A 17,420-nucleotide genomic window follows, 5' to 3' on the forward strand; every position below is an offset into this window, starting at 1 on the left:
GGGCCCCACCCCTCCCTGTCCCCGCCGGCCAATGGGGAGAGCCGCCCGTCCCGTCCCGAACAGACGTCCCAGGCCGGACCATTTGTCCATACAAGGCAAAGGAATGCGGGGTCCGCCGCCCGCCACCGTCCCTGTTCGGGGATGTTTAGGGAAAAGGCAGAAAATGACAGGAACTGCGATAAGGCGGCCTTATTTAGAGAAGGGAGCATAAACACCGAGAGGGAAACACGAGGCGGCAGCAGCAGCAGAAACACCACTGCTTTCCTTAAATAGGCAGCCAGGCTGGACCCCTCCGACAAACAACACCTGGAAACACAGCAACTGTACTTTCATTTATTCATTACGTTTTTTTTCTTTTTTCCAATGGTAGTTATTAACTGGAAAGAACATAAATACTGCCTTTGTCATAAATATTTCACTATTTTAGTTGTTCACACTCAAAAAGTAGCTTTCCATCTCTTAATTGGGGAGGGCATAGATTATTTTATTGCGAATAAAACACATTTTATTGCTATTATGTTTTATAATTATTTTGGTTTTACACGTGAGCTATGTCTTAAAGTATGTTTTAATATGTTAGTTTTAAGTATACTAAGAAATATATTGTGTACGAAATGCCTTCTTGTTTTAAAAAAGGAAGTGTGAAACTTTTTTATTATTATTTTTATTAAATAATATCCACGTTTACCTGAAATAAAAGTGGAGTTTTTTTTCTACGATAAAACAAATGTTGTTTTAGGATTTGCGGAAGCGCAGGGGCGCCATCTAGTGGACAAAACTGGTTACCACTTTGTTAGCCTGAGACCATGCAAAAACAATGACTACACACTCATTCGTAAAGGCTCTTATTGTGTTTTATTTATTTCGTCCTACATCATGAACTTGTACGTATGCTTATTTTTTTTTAAATCAAAAATATCAAAATACCAGGTAAAATATTTTTACAAGGTTTTTAAATAGATGTTCGCCCTTCCACTAATCCTTTCTAAACTGTGCCGAAGTAGCAGAGTTAGACCTTAAGAAGAGGAGCAGCTTTATGCAATTATACCACATTACGTTCTGCAAGATGGGGCCAGGGTCTGCTCAAAAAATGAGATATGCACTAGTATTTTAAACACACTTTCCCCTAGCAGCAGTTACAGTTTTAAATTAATTTATCTTGATATCATTGGAAGTATAAAACCTATTAGATGGCAAGAAGCATGATGAAAGCATTCATTAAATCAGTTCAAAATGCTCTTACATTTATAGTGTTGTATGAAATTTGTGGGTGTTTTTAACTGTCTGTATCAAAGATTTTGTATTCAAACTTTTACGGGTTTAAATTTGACTAAGCACCCAGAAGCATCAACGTTTGCCTCTGAAAACTACAGATACAGAAAAAAAAACCACAGTTTGACCCCTCACCGGGGGCCTGACACGCTTCTTTAAACGCTTTGTTTACTATTTAACTTTGGAGGCGGGGTAGTTCTTTTAACCCAGTTTCTGATTGGCCAAGCGGAGTGATTGACATGTGCCTGCGCATGCGCATGCGCATTGCATTGGGAAGATGGACGGTTTTACAAGCTAAAAAGAAAGCCCGAAAGGTGAGTTTTTCCTCCTAGCTTTATTAACTTGAAAGCAAAATGAGCCGCGTATAACATATGTAGAAGTTATAAGATGTCAAATGTTTAGGGAGAGGAAATTGTCTCAGTTTTGTCCGTTTTTTAGTTACTCAACCCTCCGCTCGAATAAAGTTTTTCTGTCACGAAGGTGAGCATCGCGAGCTGACCTCGCTGTTAAACTAAACCATATTAGCCATATATAAGTTGCCAATAAAGCTTCAAAAGTAAAGTTTAGAAAGTTCTTTAAAATTATGTGTTTTTTTCCTGTAGTTTTGGCGCCTTTAAAACGATAAAGTGTTCAAAGTATGGACAGCGGAGTCATTTCAATGAACATAAAGTTGTTGCGGAAGTTGTCATTGAGAGGAGTTTCTGTGCCCTTCATCCTCTGCCAGAATTTATATGAAATAGTTTGAAAATCTGCCCAGAAAACCTATTTCTGTATATGAATGTTGTTCAGTCATTTCTTTGTGAGATCGCAGGGACTGATCTCCTCAGTACTGAGCCAAAAATGGTGACAAATGTTTGAAATTATACAATTCTGTTGGATGAAATAAATAAATATACAGGTATTAGAAGTGATAAGTGTGCTGAGTCTGACTGCATTTGGAGCAGCTTCCTGAGCCTCCTTGTAGGCAAATTATGTCAAGCTTTCCTTTTAAACACTTGGCTGAATTTGACCAGTGGAAACCAGGCTTTATGGCACACTTTAGGTACTTTTTAGTTGTTAAAATGTTTATTTTTTGGATCTAAAGCCAAAAGTAGCTACATACAAAGGACAAATGGACGTACTGTTGCATAAAACAATAATTATTAACATTAAAAAAAAGAAAATATCACATGTATGGAAAATATTTGCATTCCCAGACTCCTTTCCCCCCTGTTCCATTTAAATATGTAAATACAATTCTTAAATTGCTCACACAAGCAAAATGTTTTTTCCCACACTGAGCATCTACAGAAAATGGACTTTGTCGCCATGATGTCGCCTTTCGATTTATCGACCACGTCAAGCCTTGAGTTTAAGGTTTTATCCAGCATTGTCTTGACTTTCTTTTTTCTTTTAGTTCACCACAAGCTTGATATTTTGCTTTTTGTGCCTCTCTTTAAACAAGAGATTAAAACAAAAATGGGGCGGCAGGAATATTAACACATATAGAAATGACTGACTGTATAATAGTAGGAAGAACTATTGGTTTATTTCCTCTATAGGCGGGGTATTGTGGCTTTTCTTGACTGATTTGCAACTCAAATAAAAAATCCTGTGTATTGCCTTGTTGATCTGTGCAACCTGTAGTCACTAAAATCATACATTTCTGGCAAATATCTGACCAATTCAGGATGTAAATAGTCACAATACGATATACTATAAGTTATCCATTGGGTTTCAGAGCAACTTCGTATACATTTACTGGTAATGTGGAGCTTGAAACATCACAAATTATTTTAATCAACTGAAAAATTTAGACATTTAAACCTGAAAAGTCTGGACATTTGAAACTGAAAAAGCGGTGAGAATCCTGACGTGTGCAACTAATGAAGAATATTATCTTTATTACCATCTGCACAGACAGAGCAGACTTTTCTTCTTCCTGTTTTCACAGCACACTACAGCTTCCTGGTAGTTCTGTCCAACCATCACTCAAACATCCTCTAATGAAACAGCTGATGAACGAAAACAGGTGGAGTATTTCACAGCAGAGGGCTGGGAGTTAAACACCACTTTACATTTCTAGTGTACATAGGTCATACGACAGGCCAGAATGAGGATGTTGTGTATTACACTTCAAAGCGTGAAGCTGCTCTCGTATATCTCCTTATTTGACGCTGGTGTTCACTGAGGCCTACCTTTCTGTGGGCAGCTTGAGCAGTGAGATCCGTCTGGATCTGAACACTATTCACTTGACATCTTTCTCAGTTAGATGAGATTATGTTTGGATTTTCCAGCACCACTGGAGCTTATCTGCTGGAGAGAGTCCCCTCATCTCTGATGGCCCAGAGAGCTGTGGTCATGACCAGAAACTCAGTTGCCTCTGTGTGTGTGTGTGCGTTTTCACGGCAGGTTGGTTTAAAAAGCCTGTCCGAGCCTTTCAGAAACTGCCAGTCTGGCTGTCATGTGCGCTGCGACAGGGAAAGTATAAACTCAGCGTGGCAGCGGGGTGTGTATATGCTGTGTGCTTGTGAAAGTGCGTGAGATAGAGGAAGCATCGGCGTGTGAGTGAATGTACGAGGGCTCTCTCTCATAGATCGGTGTATTTCGATGGGCAGAGCAGAGGGGGCCGGAGCGCCGTCGCCGATCAGGTGGAGGAATCCCGTCTAGCTGAGCTGTGAATCCACTTCGTGAAGCGTTTGTGAGTTTGTCTCAGAGGCGTCGCGGCTAAGAAAACGTGACGTCCGCTGACAGCTTGGCCTTAAAAGGCGAGAGGAAGGGAGCCGCGAGGTTCCTCGGGTAAACATGGAGGTGAAGTTACCTGAGAGAGTTTGTCGGTCTGCGGAGCTGGAAAACCCTTCGTAGCGTTGCTGATGGCGGAGGGGTGGTCGAGGCGTCGTGGCATGGTTAGGAGGGGACACCTGCCTCCATCTCTCTGGGTAAGACTTAAAACTGATCGTGTAGACTCTGGACATGCGACAGACCAAGAAAAAAAACAATCATCTTGTGGGGATAATTTAGGTCCTGTCATTATTTTGGGACTGATGGATCCTTACACATCTTGTTGGCTCTGATCAATTTTGTCAACTTGTTGTTGAGTTGACCACAATAGTTAAAAGCAAAATTAAACAACGTATTGCTGTTGTGCTGATTTGTTTGCAGTATAGAGTTTTTAAATCATTGCATATTGTTTTAGTCCTTCTAAGCTTCGAGTTGATGCCTTTAACTTGTTCCAAAATGAGTTTTTTTTCTTACTTCCGAGGTTACTCTTGAAATACAGCAGTGGCGTTGCAATGTAACAGATTCGAGTTGGTGTCCTTGAAGCATAAACAATCTTGACACCAGGTAGAGTTTGTAGACTCTTGTTTTTTAATCCTTCAGAGGTTAATTTCACGGTCCAGCGACGCAGATCTCAACCCTAACAAGGACTTTACTTTCTGGAGCCACTTTTTGAACGAGTTGAGAGCTTGGGCAGAGAAAAAAACTATACAATGAGAAGTTTAATTCCTTTTTCCTGTATCAAAGCGTCAACAACCTTCAGTATGTACTCTTAGATCCTAAATGTAGATCGCACTGAGGCCGTGTACTCTGGAACCCCACCTGATGAACCGTCTCACCGCGATAAACCATGAAAATGACGTCGACGGTTTCTTTTGTCCTGCGTGGAAGTCTCATCTGACATTCTTCCTGTTGAACTTTAACCCTTCAGTCATTAACAACGTCAATACAGTTTACTCAGACCTCTAGAAAAGCGTACACGCCTGCCAGTCGTTCACAGGACAGTCTTCTCTTTTGGAGCTAGTTTGTGTCAAAAGGTTGGAGCCTTCTTCTTTTTTTTTAGTATTTTATTCTTTTAATTTGTTAGCAATGCACTTACTTAAACAAATGTGTAAATATACTGTACATATTTTATAAAACTGTAATATACTTTGTTGTATCTCTGTTCTATTTCTTTTTTTAATTGTTTTTTACTTTTGCTGGGGGGTTAAATTATTCTGCAACAGTGGACTCTTAATGTGGAAACAAGAAGTAAACGACCGCAGACTGCAGAAATTGCTAAACGTAGAGCAGATGCTGTTTTTTTTTTTTCTTTTTTTTAGCTTTATCATGTTGTTTGCTGGCACTCGCAAGTTCTCAATTCTTGATTTTGTTTTTGTTGTTGTTTCTAGTCCCAAACCATGAATATCGTGGGCCAGTTGGCAGAGACCGTGTTCGTCACAGTGAAGGAGCTGTACCGGGGCCTGAACCCCGCCACTCTCACCGGAGGGATCGATGTCATCGTGGTGCGGCAGCCTGATGGCTCTTTCCAGTGCTCCCCGTTTCACGTGCGCTTCGGGAAGCTCGGCGTGCTGCGCTCCAAGGAGAAAATAGTCAGAGTTTCATCTGTTTATTTCAGTTTCTTGTACTCTTCCCTAGCTTCGTATGGTTTTCTGTCCGCTCTCGGTAATTCCTACACACATGATTGTAATTTAAGGTGGACATTGAGGTAAACGGAGAGCCGGTTGACCTGCACATGAAGCTTGGAGACAATGGGGAGGCCTTTTTTGTGGAGCAAAATGAAAACATGGAGGTAAGCCGACCAAAATAAGTAGCAATGTTTTCAAAGTCTTTTCCGTTTCCGTTCACCGTTCGTCCTTCCGTTTCAGGTCCCAGCCCACCTGTGCACCTCCCCGATTCCTCAGGAGGTCCTCGAGGAGACGGAGGAGACAGCCGAAGGGACCCCCTTTACCGGCTCCGGAGCCCGCAGGAAGAAACGCCGGCGGAAACGCGTGCGTTCCGATTCCCACCTGAGAGAGGAGGCGAGCTCCTCGTCAGAGGAAAGAGACCGAGACAAGGAGTGTGAAAGGGAAGCCGATCCAGCTCAGTGGGACAGCCCCACGTCAGGGGACCTGTCCACACCGCTGCAAATCAGGTCGGTTAATGAAAAGTACAGAACCTTTATTTTTCTGTGAGGTGAAATAAGTAAGAAACTAATAGATTTTCACAAATGTTAATAGGTTCAATCTCGAATCATTTCTGGCGATCATTAAACTTGAATTCCTGTTAGCACAGGAACTTCACAGCCGTGAAACGTGCTGCTGCTCTGTCTAATTAATTAATTATAAAATTCATGCTGATCACGTCGTAATCAGTGTTGATGTGGCCACATTTTGGTGAAGAAGGTGCAAAAGTTCAACATGGCAGCTGTCTGGAAAAATACGTCTGCCTGGACGACAACCCTGTCAGAACTAACAACAACTTGTGTTCACTGTTTGGAGTTCAGGTTGTTAATGTTTTTGTTTGTTCTGTATTTGTGTGTTTAAAGTAAATCCGTGTACTACTCACTGTCCGAGGAGCCGAGTGAGGAGCCGGTTCTCTTGCCGACCAGAGACACTCATCCACATTCTGACGGAGAGCAGTCGCCCTCAGAAAAGTGAGAAAAGTGTTGGATTTTTAGCACGTTTGATAGACATCACCTGATTTCTTTCACATTTCATTCCTCCCTGTACGTGTTTCTCCTCCTCAGCAGTGTGTTCTACAGCCGGCCAGACTCTCCGAAAAGCGACTCTGAGCTTTTTCTTAAAACCCAAGATTCACCTGGGCCTCACATCCAGTGGAACTGGGGAGGTTTTCCTCAGGTATGCTGACGCACACAGATCGTACAGCGCTGTCAGATCGTACAGTAACGCTGATCGCTGGTCCTCGCTCTCACAGGTTCGCTTGCCGGAAAAAACAGCAGCGGAGTCGCAGGCCGTCCCCCCTTCAGGCGCCTCTCATTTTCGCACCATCGAGAGGCAGGACTCCTTTGATTTGGGCTGCGAGGCTGTGGTCAGCTGTGGAAGAGTAGGCAGTGTAACTGTTGTGAAACCACAGCCGAGGACTTGCTCCCCTGCTTCAGATAACTACTCCATGCAAACAAGTCATGGCTCCCGGGAGAAAAACTCCCACTGTGACCTTTCTACCCACAGTGACCTCTTCAGGTCTTGTGTTTCATCGGAGGATGTAGATTCACTGGAATGTAGTCTGGGACAAGAGGAGAAAAGAGACTCGTCTTCTAATTTAGTTAGCAGCACTGATTCCCACATCAGTAAAGAAGGCACAGGGAGTTCTGAGCATGTTTGCTCTGTGACTGATCCAGTCGGCCTAGGAAATGAAAACTGTGTGGACACTGAAACCAAAGCAAAAACAGAGACCCCAAAACAGATTATAACAGAAAATAATGACTGCACAGCCAGGGGGGTGAGTCAGAATAGGATAGAAATGTCAGATCTGCAAACCCAGGGTGTCCTATCCGAGCAGAGAGAACAGGGGTCTGCCAACGATGCCCCCGTCAGTGAAGGAGACAGTGGAATAGATCCCTGTGCAAAGGGAGGAGATGAGGACGGTTCCCTCGGAGGGACTGATGGATCAGCCGGAGGATCGCCTTCTGAGAAAACTGCAGTGCAGGCAGAAGGGAAGGATGCCGAGGTCAACTCGGCAAAGACCTCTGAAGCATCTTCCAGACCGGAACAACAAGACAAGAAGAAAGGTGAAGTATTTCTGTATTTAAGCTAATTCTTCAAAGCCATTATCTCACTGGAGGCTAGTTGGCAAATGGCATTCGCTTAGAGAGTCTCCAAAATGTCTTAAACCACTTGCGGTGGTTCTCAGTCTTCTTGCTTGAGTTGCAGAGGCATGCAGTCATGAATTTTGAACATGTTCAAAACAATCGATGCGAGTCATTACAGGTGTCTCGAACCCCATCCTGGTTATGTTGCAGGCCTGTGTTTTGACATGTCCATGTCTAAAAACTAAGCAGATGAACAACAATCATTAGACTGGTCCAAATTAGTCTATCTTCATTTCAGTCCAGCAGATTAAATCGTGAACGTGGGGACCGTTTTCCAAGGTGGGTAGAAAGCGGGCGCAGGTGGAGAGTAAAATAATGTGCGAGGTCTAAAGTAGTACTGAGTCACAGACTCGTCTCTAACAGCCCAGTGAGTTACTGCCTTCAGTATTTTGTCATCGTCTGCTGTCCGATTGTCTAATTATCTGGTTGCAGGTAAACGAAATCATCATCTAGGACCGACAGATATTTACCTGGATGATCTGACCTCACTGGGCCCTGAGGTGGCTGCACTTTATTTTCCCAAAATGTAAGATTCCAACTTGAGTGTGACAAAAACAAACTGTGCCGTAAAATCACTTCCTGAGATCTTTATTGTGAAAACTATAGAACAAAATACAGTTTTCTAACCCATGACACATTTAGCAAATAACTTTCCACATTGGAATAAGTCAGTATTGATATTATAGTATCTCTGAGGTGATGAGAGTTAAATTTCTGTTGTTTGGCCTGCCTGCAGTGAGGCAGAGGGAGCCTTTCAGCCGGGAGCAGATCTGGGCTCCCGCTCGGGTAGCCAGTCTCCTCAGTCAGTGGGCAGCGCGGCGATGGACAGCGGCACAGAGTACCTGTCGGACTCCACCTGCTACATGGACGTCAGCATGTCCCTCTGTGGAAAAGAAGGCGACACCAGCCAGATCACCAAAGGTCAGAGTTCGTAATTGGGTGCTAAGTTGTCAGTCTCAACAATGTAGTGAAAGACGAGTCTTCTTGATGCACATTTATTTTAAAAACTTTCCCACCAGAGAAGTTTATGGAGCACCTTGTGACATACCAGGATTTTATCAACAATCCTGGAATCATTGAGGACCCGAGTCTTGTCATCTGCATAAATTCCAAGTAAGATTTAAGAATTTCTTAAAAGTAATTTGAATAACTCCTTATCCGACGTTTCTCACGTTGTCATTCTGAATGTCCTTTATGTTCATTTGTTTTTAAATCTTAGTTATTACAACTGGGCAGTGGCTGCTCCGATGATCCTGTCAATGTCAGCTTTCCAAAAAAACCTTCCAAAGGTAGTTTATGTTCTTAAATTCAGGAAAATAGGATATTAACTTATAAATTTAAAAAAAGCTTGTAGCTTTATTTTGTGTTTGTCATACACAGAGTACAGTAGAGCGTCTGGTGAAGGACAAGATGTCCAAGAAGTCTGGACGCTGGTGGTTTTCCTGGAGGCGGAGAGACATGGACAACAACCAGGTAGCTGCTCGTGTTGATGGTTATTCAGTGGGATATGAAGCGAAACGTTACATGTTTCAACCTGCACCGACTACAAACAGTAATCACTTGGCAGGGTGTGGCCTTGTTCGCTGCTTTATGTAAAAGCACAGAAGATTAGAGCTGTTCGGAAACTGTCTTAGCAGGTGATAACCATGTGAACTCCCTTTTTTCCTTTAGCAAAAACACTCCAAGGAGGAGCAAGACGAGCAGCTGGCGGGCACTTCCTCCACGGTTCAGTAAGTCACCTCATTATCAGACGACATTTACCCGCTGTGATCCAGTTGAATTTGTGTAGTCGTGCTGGTACAGAGCTGTCTCACTCCTTTGTCCTGTTAGGATGTGCATTTGTGAATGTCGGCACAATCCTCGTACGGGCTTTATTTGGTAGTTCTGGTTCACAAAGTTGTGACCTGAACTGCTGCTGCTGTATTTTAGCTCCCAGGCAGAAAAAATAGAAAAATGATGTTTGTGTTAGATAGATATTCTGTCATAGACCTCATCCACTTCTGTTAGTCTCATAAAAACTAACTATCATATCTACAGAGACTTAGAATTCAATCAGTTCTGTTGGTATGTAGATTTACAAACAGTACCACTTATTTGTCAAGTACACTGTACAAAATAATCTATTACTTAAATAACAGCTGTGGTCATGACATGACTTTTTTTGTCATTAAATAATAAGTCCTAACTGTGATAATATTGTGTTGATTCCCTTTGCTGCTTCCTCAGAGCCACTCTGGATGATGTTGACAGTGACGAGGCAGCTGGTCTTGGCAGGAAAGCTGTCATCCCTCACAGCCTTTCCACAGAAACCATCACCGTGACTCAGACCATCAGCCAGATGTATCGCAAATCACTACGTCTGACGTCTAAACAGATAGTAAGAGATAAACTCGATTATCTCCACTGCCCCCTCCACACCCCCCAAAAAATCAATTTTTATTTAAAGAGGTTTATCAGTTTGTGCAGAGACGTTTTCTGCCTTTTACCAGGAGGATCTAAATCTGCGTGAAGGAGCCAATCAAGTGGTGTTCAGCGTGACCACACAGTACCAGGGGACCTGTCGCTGTGAGGCTGCTATCTACCTGTGGAACTGGGATGATCGTGTGATCATATCGGACATTGATGGCACCATCACCAAGTAAAACTTGCTCCCTTGTAAAACAGTGTCAGGATATAGATAAACTGTCAGTTATGTGTCTTTAACAGACACTTTCTAATTTCCTGGGTGGAGTCACTAAATACTATTTGTATGTTTGCTATTTTTACTTTCTATACCTTAAATCAATAATTGGTTTTAGTAGTTTTAACTCTCCGTCTCCTGCAGGTCTGATGCTTTGGGTCATATTTTACCTCAGTTTGGAAAAGACTGGACGCACAAAGGAATCGCCAAACTGTACCACAAAATACACCAGTATGTTATATCACATGTTTATTTTTAAAATGTTGTTTTCAGTTAAGTGGGGCATGATCACCTCAGAACAAACCCTAAGAGATTTAAAAGAGAAACTGGACTTCTTGTCTTGTTTTTTTTTAAAAAAGATGTTCTCAGTTCAGAAAGAATTAATGAATTGGCTTTAAGAACTCTTAAGGGTAAAAACAAAAACCCTTTTAAATCATTCAGTTGTTTTGTTTTTCTTTCAAAGTAAATATAAATATGTCCTTCCTGCTCAATTTTGATATTAAACGTCACTTTAATTGTTGTTTTATCTGCACTGCCAGGCGGTTTGCTGCTTTCTACCATTTTCTTGAGTTTTTTTCTTTTTTTTAAAAATAAAAATTAAACTACTGACAGAAAAGGAAAATGGTGAATGCTGGATGTAGTCTTTAAAGTAGTGATAAAATTGTTCAGGAGCTGTTAAGGAGCTTCATGTGCCAGGTGAACAACATATTCAATTAGAATCCTGTTCTGATGTTTGTCTCCCTGCAGGAACGGCTACAAGTTCCTGTACTGTTCAGCGAGGGCTATAGGTATGGCTGCTATCACTAAAGGCTACTTACAGTGGGTCAATGACCAAGGCATCGTCCTTCCCAAGGGCCCGGTCCTGCTGGCTCCCAGCAGCCTCTTCTCAGCACTACACAGGTAACACAGACACCCTCTGAACTGCTTTGAGTTTTTTAGGAAACCTCTGTAATTCCTTTCTGAAGTCCTAATCAGGAAAGTAGAACGTTGCAATGCACTTTAATGCAAAGATTTGCTTACTTTAGTTACTCCTGGTCAAAACTTTTTATTACTACAACTAGAACGGAAACATACAAACAGACTTAAAATGCTATTGTGTTAAAAATCGAGCATTAGCTTCAACATTAAGCAAGATATTATATATATATTCCCATTATGTTGTTTATTACAATTTTAGTGAGACATTAAGTCCTGGTTTGGAAAAGAGAAATTATTTAATTGTCAGATGTTTTGAAGTTCTCTTTTTAATAAGTTGTCTCAATAATTAACTTCCTTAAGCAGCTGCTTTGTATGCTATAAATCAGAGGTCTCCAATCCTGGTCCTCGAGGGCCACTGTCCTGCATGTTTTCCTTGTTTCCCTGCTCCAACACACCTGATTCAGTGGTTAAATCATCTCTTCATGTTCTGCAGAAGCCTGTTAATCACCCATTGATTCAAATCAGGTGTGTTGGAGCAGAGAAACAAGTAAAACATGCAGGATAGTGGCCCTTGAGGACCAGGATTGGAGACCCCTGCTATAAATGAAGAGTTATGAGAAGAGATAGAGGTGTTCTGAGGCAGCTGTTTGTAACGTAGGTAAGAAATAAGATTTAACAGGAGTGGTAGAGGTTAGGTCTAAGTTTGGAAGGCCGTGAGACCTTTCTGAATGAACTGCTGATAGAATTCAGAGAAAAGCTAATCAAAATTTCTGTGCTTGTTCTTTTGTTCACAACAAAGCAAACCAGCTGCGTCATCGCATTTCTAGAGTATCCGATTCCACACGTACGACTACAAAGCATTTACCAAACTCTCATCTGTTTTCATGAGGAAGAGTTTGCTGAAGTGTTGCCTAAGGACATCTGATTTCCTCTCTGTTTTAACAGGGCTGATTGTTCGGGTTTTCGACCTGACAAAACGCACCGAAGGGTTGTTCTCCTAAATCCTTTACATCGTTTAGATCTTGTTCTGACCTAAACTTTGTGCTCCGTGTTAAATGTCTGAATGCCTGCAGCAGACCTCTCTGTAGCGGGACTCTCTCTTTGACATGTCTAACTTCATTCTGAAACGTCTTACAGGTGGCACAGGGCTAACTTCAAGTTTTCTCCGCTCAGTAAAAACTTGCTGTACAACCAGCTGTGGTGCCTTCGCTGGTCAGAAAAGATGGGATTTTTGAGTGTTTGACCGCCCGATCACAATCAGATTCCACTGTGCATCTCCAGTACACATGTATGCAGAGATACAAACGTTTAAAAAGATCTGACGTCTGTGACAATAAAGTCTCCTTCATCTGTTCACAGGGAGGTGATAGAGAAGAAACCAGAGATTTTTAAGATTGCCTGTCTCAGTGACATCAGAGACTTGTTCAACCCACTCAGCCAGCCCTTCTATGCTGCCTTCGGCAACAGGACAAACGTAAGCAGCACTGCAAACGGGCTCGTACAATACGTGCAATACTCCATTGTGCTTTTTGGACTCCTACAAATTCAAAGATTTCTGCTTGGGAGATGCTGTTATAGCTGGCTGCTGCAGGATCTATGGAAACGAAATGTTCAATTTGCAAATATGTAAATAAATCACCCTTCTGCAGGCCAGGTTGTTGCTGGAAATGTTGGAAAGATCGTAAAGTCTGGGCATCAAATAAACCTCTTAGCTTTGTCAATCCTTTATTGAGCCATAGTATGAGGTTAGTAGGTTCAGCAGTCTGCAAAACATCTGGATTGTTTAAGAGAGGAGTAAGATGAGATATAATCTCAGGAAAAGGGCTTTTAAAATATGAATGAGCATTTTATGCTTTTATTCTGCTTTAAGTGGCTAAAAATGCAATAAATGTCCCCAGCAGAATCAAACACTATTGACTGATGCTAATATCCAGCGGACTGCGAGGGAGCAGCATCGACAGGGAGCCACCAGGCGGGTTCAACACCAAGCTGACATTAAACGCAGCCATCTGGTGTTTGAACAGTTTTAGCTGGTACTTCCTGTCGCTCCGAATGAACAAACCTAATCAGCCTTTCAGCACTTTTTATGACCTTGCTGGGTAACAAAACAGGAATCATTTACAGTTGATAAACTAGTCTGTGCAGGATATTATTTTTATTATTTCCAAGCAGGGTAGATGATTAGTAGGCTGACCAGTCTGACGCAGCCTTTAATACATTCACAGAAGAAAAACTGACGTTAAACCACTAATTAGAGAAATATTAGCTTCCCCGAGCAACTGAGAAAGGATCCTGTTTACTGAAGAAATACAAACAACATTAAATTTACAGTAATTTTCTAAAGTTGTTGTAGATTTTACACTTAACAACATCTGGAATTGGGTCTTCCTTCAATTGTGGATATTAGGAAAATACAAAGTAAAGGTTTTATGAGTGCAAATAATATGTTATTGGACATAAATACAGTAAATGTTAGGTGAAACTTAACACTGAAGCTCCTCTGTAAAAGTGGCTTTTCTTTTGCAGGATGCTTTTGCCTACAAGCAGGTCGGAGTGTCTGAAGCCAGAATATTCACCGTCAACCCTAAAGGAGAACTTATCCAGGAGATGACTAAAGGCAACAAGTCCTCGTAAGTGTAGGAGCAAGTAAACACAGACGCAAAGTAAAAAAAAAAGAAAAGGAGATAAACCCTTGTGTTTAAAACTAATTAAATGAGGGGGAAAAGGGGTCATTTGTGTCTGCTCGACTGTAACACTCGACCAGCAAACTTCTGAGATTTTGTCTGCAGAGGAAGGAAACAAGATTCACAAAGTTTTGTGTAATCTGTTGAGCTCAAAGCATGTGTTGGAGGCGACTCTCTGTGACTACCGCAACAAGTTTTAGCTTTATGTCTTAGAGACATTTTATTCTGTTTGTTTTCTAAGGTCGATTAGCTGTGGTGGCCTCCCAAAGTTAATCTGTTTTAGATATAACCTTCCAGTGATTACGTTCTAAAAGTTGAGTTAAAATTTGCCTTATGGTTCATAAGATGTTTTGCTAACAGACATTACCTCCAACCTTTACGGAGGTGGGCAATAATTAACAGTGTGACAATATGAATCATATTTTCAGTCGCCTTTGAGTGATCGCGCTCATATTAATCGCTCTTATCAGGTCTGTACATTCCTGTTTTTATATGTGTGTGTGTGTGTTGTGCAGGTACCATCACCTCAGTGAGCTGGTGGAGCATTTCTTCCCCACGCTCTTCATTGAGGGCAGCGCTTCCTCCATTCTCGACTGTCCCGAGTACAGCAGTTTCTCCTACTGGAAGGAGCCTCTGCCGGACGTGGACCTGGACAATCTGCTCTAAACTCGCCGAAACTCCACGCCCAAATTTGCGCAAACAAAAACTACTGTAGGTTCTCAGATTTTTGCCATGCCAACATGGCTGCCTTTGCTAGAGCTGGCCCGTTTGAACGCTAACTGATGCTCCTTCAGCTAACCCCCTAATGAAGCCAAAAAATTAAATATAAATATTATCCCAGGTACTCATTGGTCAGATGTGTACTTCTAGAAGATATGTTATGTCACCAATTGGTGCCTAAAACGTGCAAATGTCAACATGTTCTATGCCTTACTTCAGCTGGAGGAAATGCAGCCTTCATCCAAACTGGCACTGTTTGTCTGCTGTGTGAAATTTTGAGTTCATGTAGCAAGAAACTAAATAGTTTTAAGACATATTTCCTCGGATGTTGATCGATTTTATAGGCACTAGAAAAGTGAGCTGGCAGGAATTTGTGCTGGCCTTAGTTTTTACACAGTTGTTGGGAAGTTGCACTTCATTCAGACGAACGAAAACGATTTGTCCTGGAAAAGAAGCTTGATTTTTACACCAGCCGACTCAAGACTGCGGGGTCGAGTACCGTTCTGTGGTTTCTGTACCACGTGAGGACCGCTGAATCGAACAGATCGAGCACGGTATTCGTCTCCCTTTGGTGCTTTCCAGTAGCACGTTTGAAACGATCGTTTAAACATTTGTACACTACATAAGCGGAGTTGGAATCCCAGGTGTGAAAGAGGAACTTTTGAAATGGTTTAGTCCACGCCGTCTTTGAGATGGACTGTTCTATTTATTATTTGTGTATGTTTTTAGCGTTCAGCTATGAGGACAAACACTAAAGTGGTATTGCTCCTGTTTTGCACACATAATGCACAGAAATACCAATGAATTCCAGTTAATCTTGTGTTTGACCTTTAGAGTAGTGTTAGTTATTACTGTTATTTTTTTATTATATATTTTATTTCCAATAAAAAAAAAATAAAACAACTGGTGGTTTTTTACCAGAAATATATTCCCCTTTTTCTCCCGAGTCCACTAGAAATTGTGATTATTTCTTAGTGTTGTGCTTGTTTTGCTCGGCAGAGCCTGAATGAAATCTAAGTCTCCTGTTTCCCCCACCCCTGGTTGTCTTCGATGGTCGATTTACACAGACAACATACACAAAGTAAAAACTAGATGCTACCGAGCTTCATTTTGGATGAATTCAGCAGCCATCTAGTCCAGAAATTCAGCCGAACTGACGTCACGAAATCATCATCTAGGACCGACAGATATGGAGTTACCGTAATAAGCACAGTTTGGCTCTAAAGCACGACTCCTCCGCTCCCGCGGTGGCGCACACCGTCACGTAGTTACCGTAATGCAAAGAGCGCTTCCTTTGCGTCGAAGGTAAATAAACATTGGACATAAGCGCTAAATTAAAAAAAAAAAAAAACAATGTCTGCAAGCTCTACCTATTTAAAAAGAGAGAAAAAAGACCTTTATTTATTGCTCTGTTGTTAGGCACACGATGTTGAAGGGTTTTGATCTTTTTTAGCTTAGTTTTATTGATATACAATTACATTATGTTGTTTGATAAGTGCTTCAGGAGTTAAAAGTTGTTAGGTTTGCTTAATATTTGCGTAGTTTCAAAGTGTTAAAGTGTTAAACTTTATGTTTGCTCAAGGCCTCAAAAGTAAAGATGCTGGAAGGAGTTTTTTTCTCCATAATCTCATTTGTTTGCAGAAATACCTGAGTTCAGCTGTAATCTGTCAAGGTAAAATATAGTTATGCTAACTGAAACTGTGATGCTGGAATCTCTTAATTAATATGATTGAGTGTTTCTTATCCAACTGCCTAAATAGGGAAAATATGTCTTAGGTCACAAGCCGCTCAGTTGCACAGGTACATTCGTGACAACACACACACACACAAGTTAACAAGAAAGAGAGAAAAAAAAACACATGCTTACATGCTCCAGAAAGAAAACAATTACCAAATCACTTGTTTTTTAGCATCTGAATAGCAGAAGGAATGAGTACCAGTTTAATTTGCAAACTGGCATCCCACATCTCCATCCTGCAGGCAACAAACTGAATGAAGAGCATTGTTTCAACTCCTCTGTACCCCGCCACACACAGATGTGTCACACAAAGACTGTCCACACTTCAGTCCTGTCTCTAAAGCTGTCTGGATCTTTATGGTGACATTTAAACAGTGCAAACACGCCATATTTGCGTGCCTTATCTCACTAATCTCGAAAAAGTCCTTTCATTTGACACGTTACACCTTAACACTGCCTCTATTAAGGCCCAAGAGCACATGTGTCAAACTCAAGGCCCGCGGGCCAGATCCGGCTCTTGGTGACATTTTATCTGCCCCCCCAAAAGATAACATTTAAATATTATTAGAGCTGGCTCTCCATTGGTGACAGATCGAGTCCATGTTGCTTCTCATTTTGCTTTCGTGAGGTCTTCCCGTCACAGTAACACTGAAGTCAAGAAAATGTAGAATTTCTCAGTAATCTTTGATTTTGACGTGGAAAGAGCAACAAAGAATATGAAACGAGACCGATCAAACTCTTGCTGATAAACTTGCAGCCAAGAAGCGATATCGGATATCTGACTTCAGGGTAACAAGTCATTTAATGTACGTCATCTTTTTCTGCGTTTTCTTCTTGTTT

The 17,420-nt window shown here is 41.6% G+C and overlaps 1 protein-coding gene across 5 annotated transcripts; it reads left to right on the forward strand.

Annotated features, from left to right (window-relative positions):
• Nucleotides 1-1,525: 1,525 nt before the first annotated feature.
• zgc:123305 lies at nt 1,526-15,770 on the forward strand. 5 transcript variants are annotated; one of them, XM_017422927.3, is made up of 21 exons: nt 1,526-1,586; nt 3,206-3,283; nt 5,421-5,621; nt 5,726-5,821; nt 5,898-6,163; nt 6,557-6,664; nt 6,758-6,869; nt 6,946-7,759; nt 8,273-8,366; nt 8,577-8,761; nt 8,860-8,953; nt 9,060-9,129; nt 9,221-9,313; nt 9,512-9,570; nt 10,067-10,217; nt 10,330-10,478; nt 10,665-10,751; nt 11,268-11,420; nt 12,798-12,912; nt 13,965-14,068; nt 14,638-15,770. In XM_017422927.3, exons 3-21 carry the CDS (start codon nt 5,430-5,432, stop codon nt 14,786-14,788), a joined length of 3,093 nt encoding a protein of 1,030 aa, XP_017278416.1. In that variant the 5' UTR covers nt 1,526-1,586; nt 3,206-3,283; nt 5,421-5,429; the 3' UTR covers nt 14,789-15,770. The 5 variants fall into 5 exon arrangements, with proteins under 5 accessions (XP_017278416.1, XP_017278417.2, XP_024863119.1 ...); XM_017422928.3 differs by lacking the exon at nt 3,206-3,283 and having other exon boundaries at nt 1,527-1,586; XM_025007351.2 differs by lacking the exons at nt 1,526-1,586; nt 3,206-3,283 and adding an exon at nt 3,529-4,190.
• The last annotated feature ends 1,650 nt before the right edge of the window (nt 15,771-17,420 follow it).

Source organism: Kryptolebias marmoratus, linkage group LG4 (assembly GCF_001649575.2).
Source record: "Kryptolebias marmoratus isolate JLee-2015 linkage group LG4, ASM164957v2, whole genome shotgun sequence".
Taxonomy (NCBI): domain Eukaryota; kingdom Metazoa; phylum Chordata; class Actinopteri; order Cyprinodontiformes; family Rivulidae; genus Kryptolebias; species Kryptolebias marmoratus.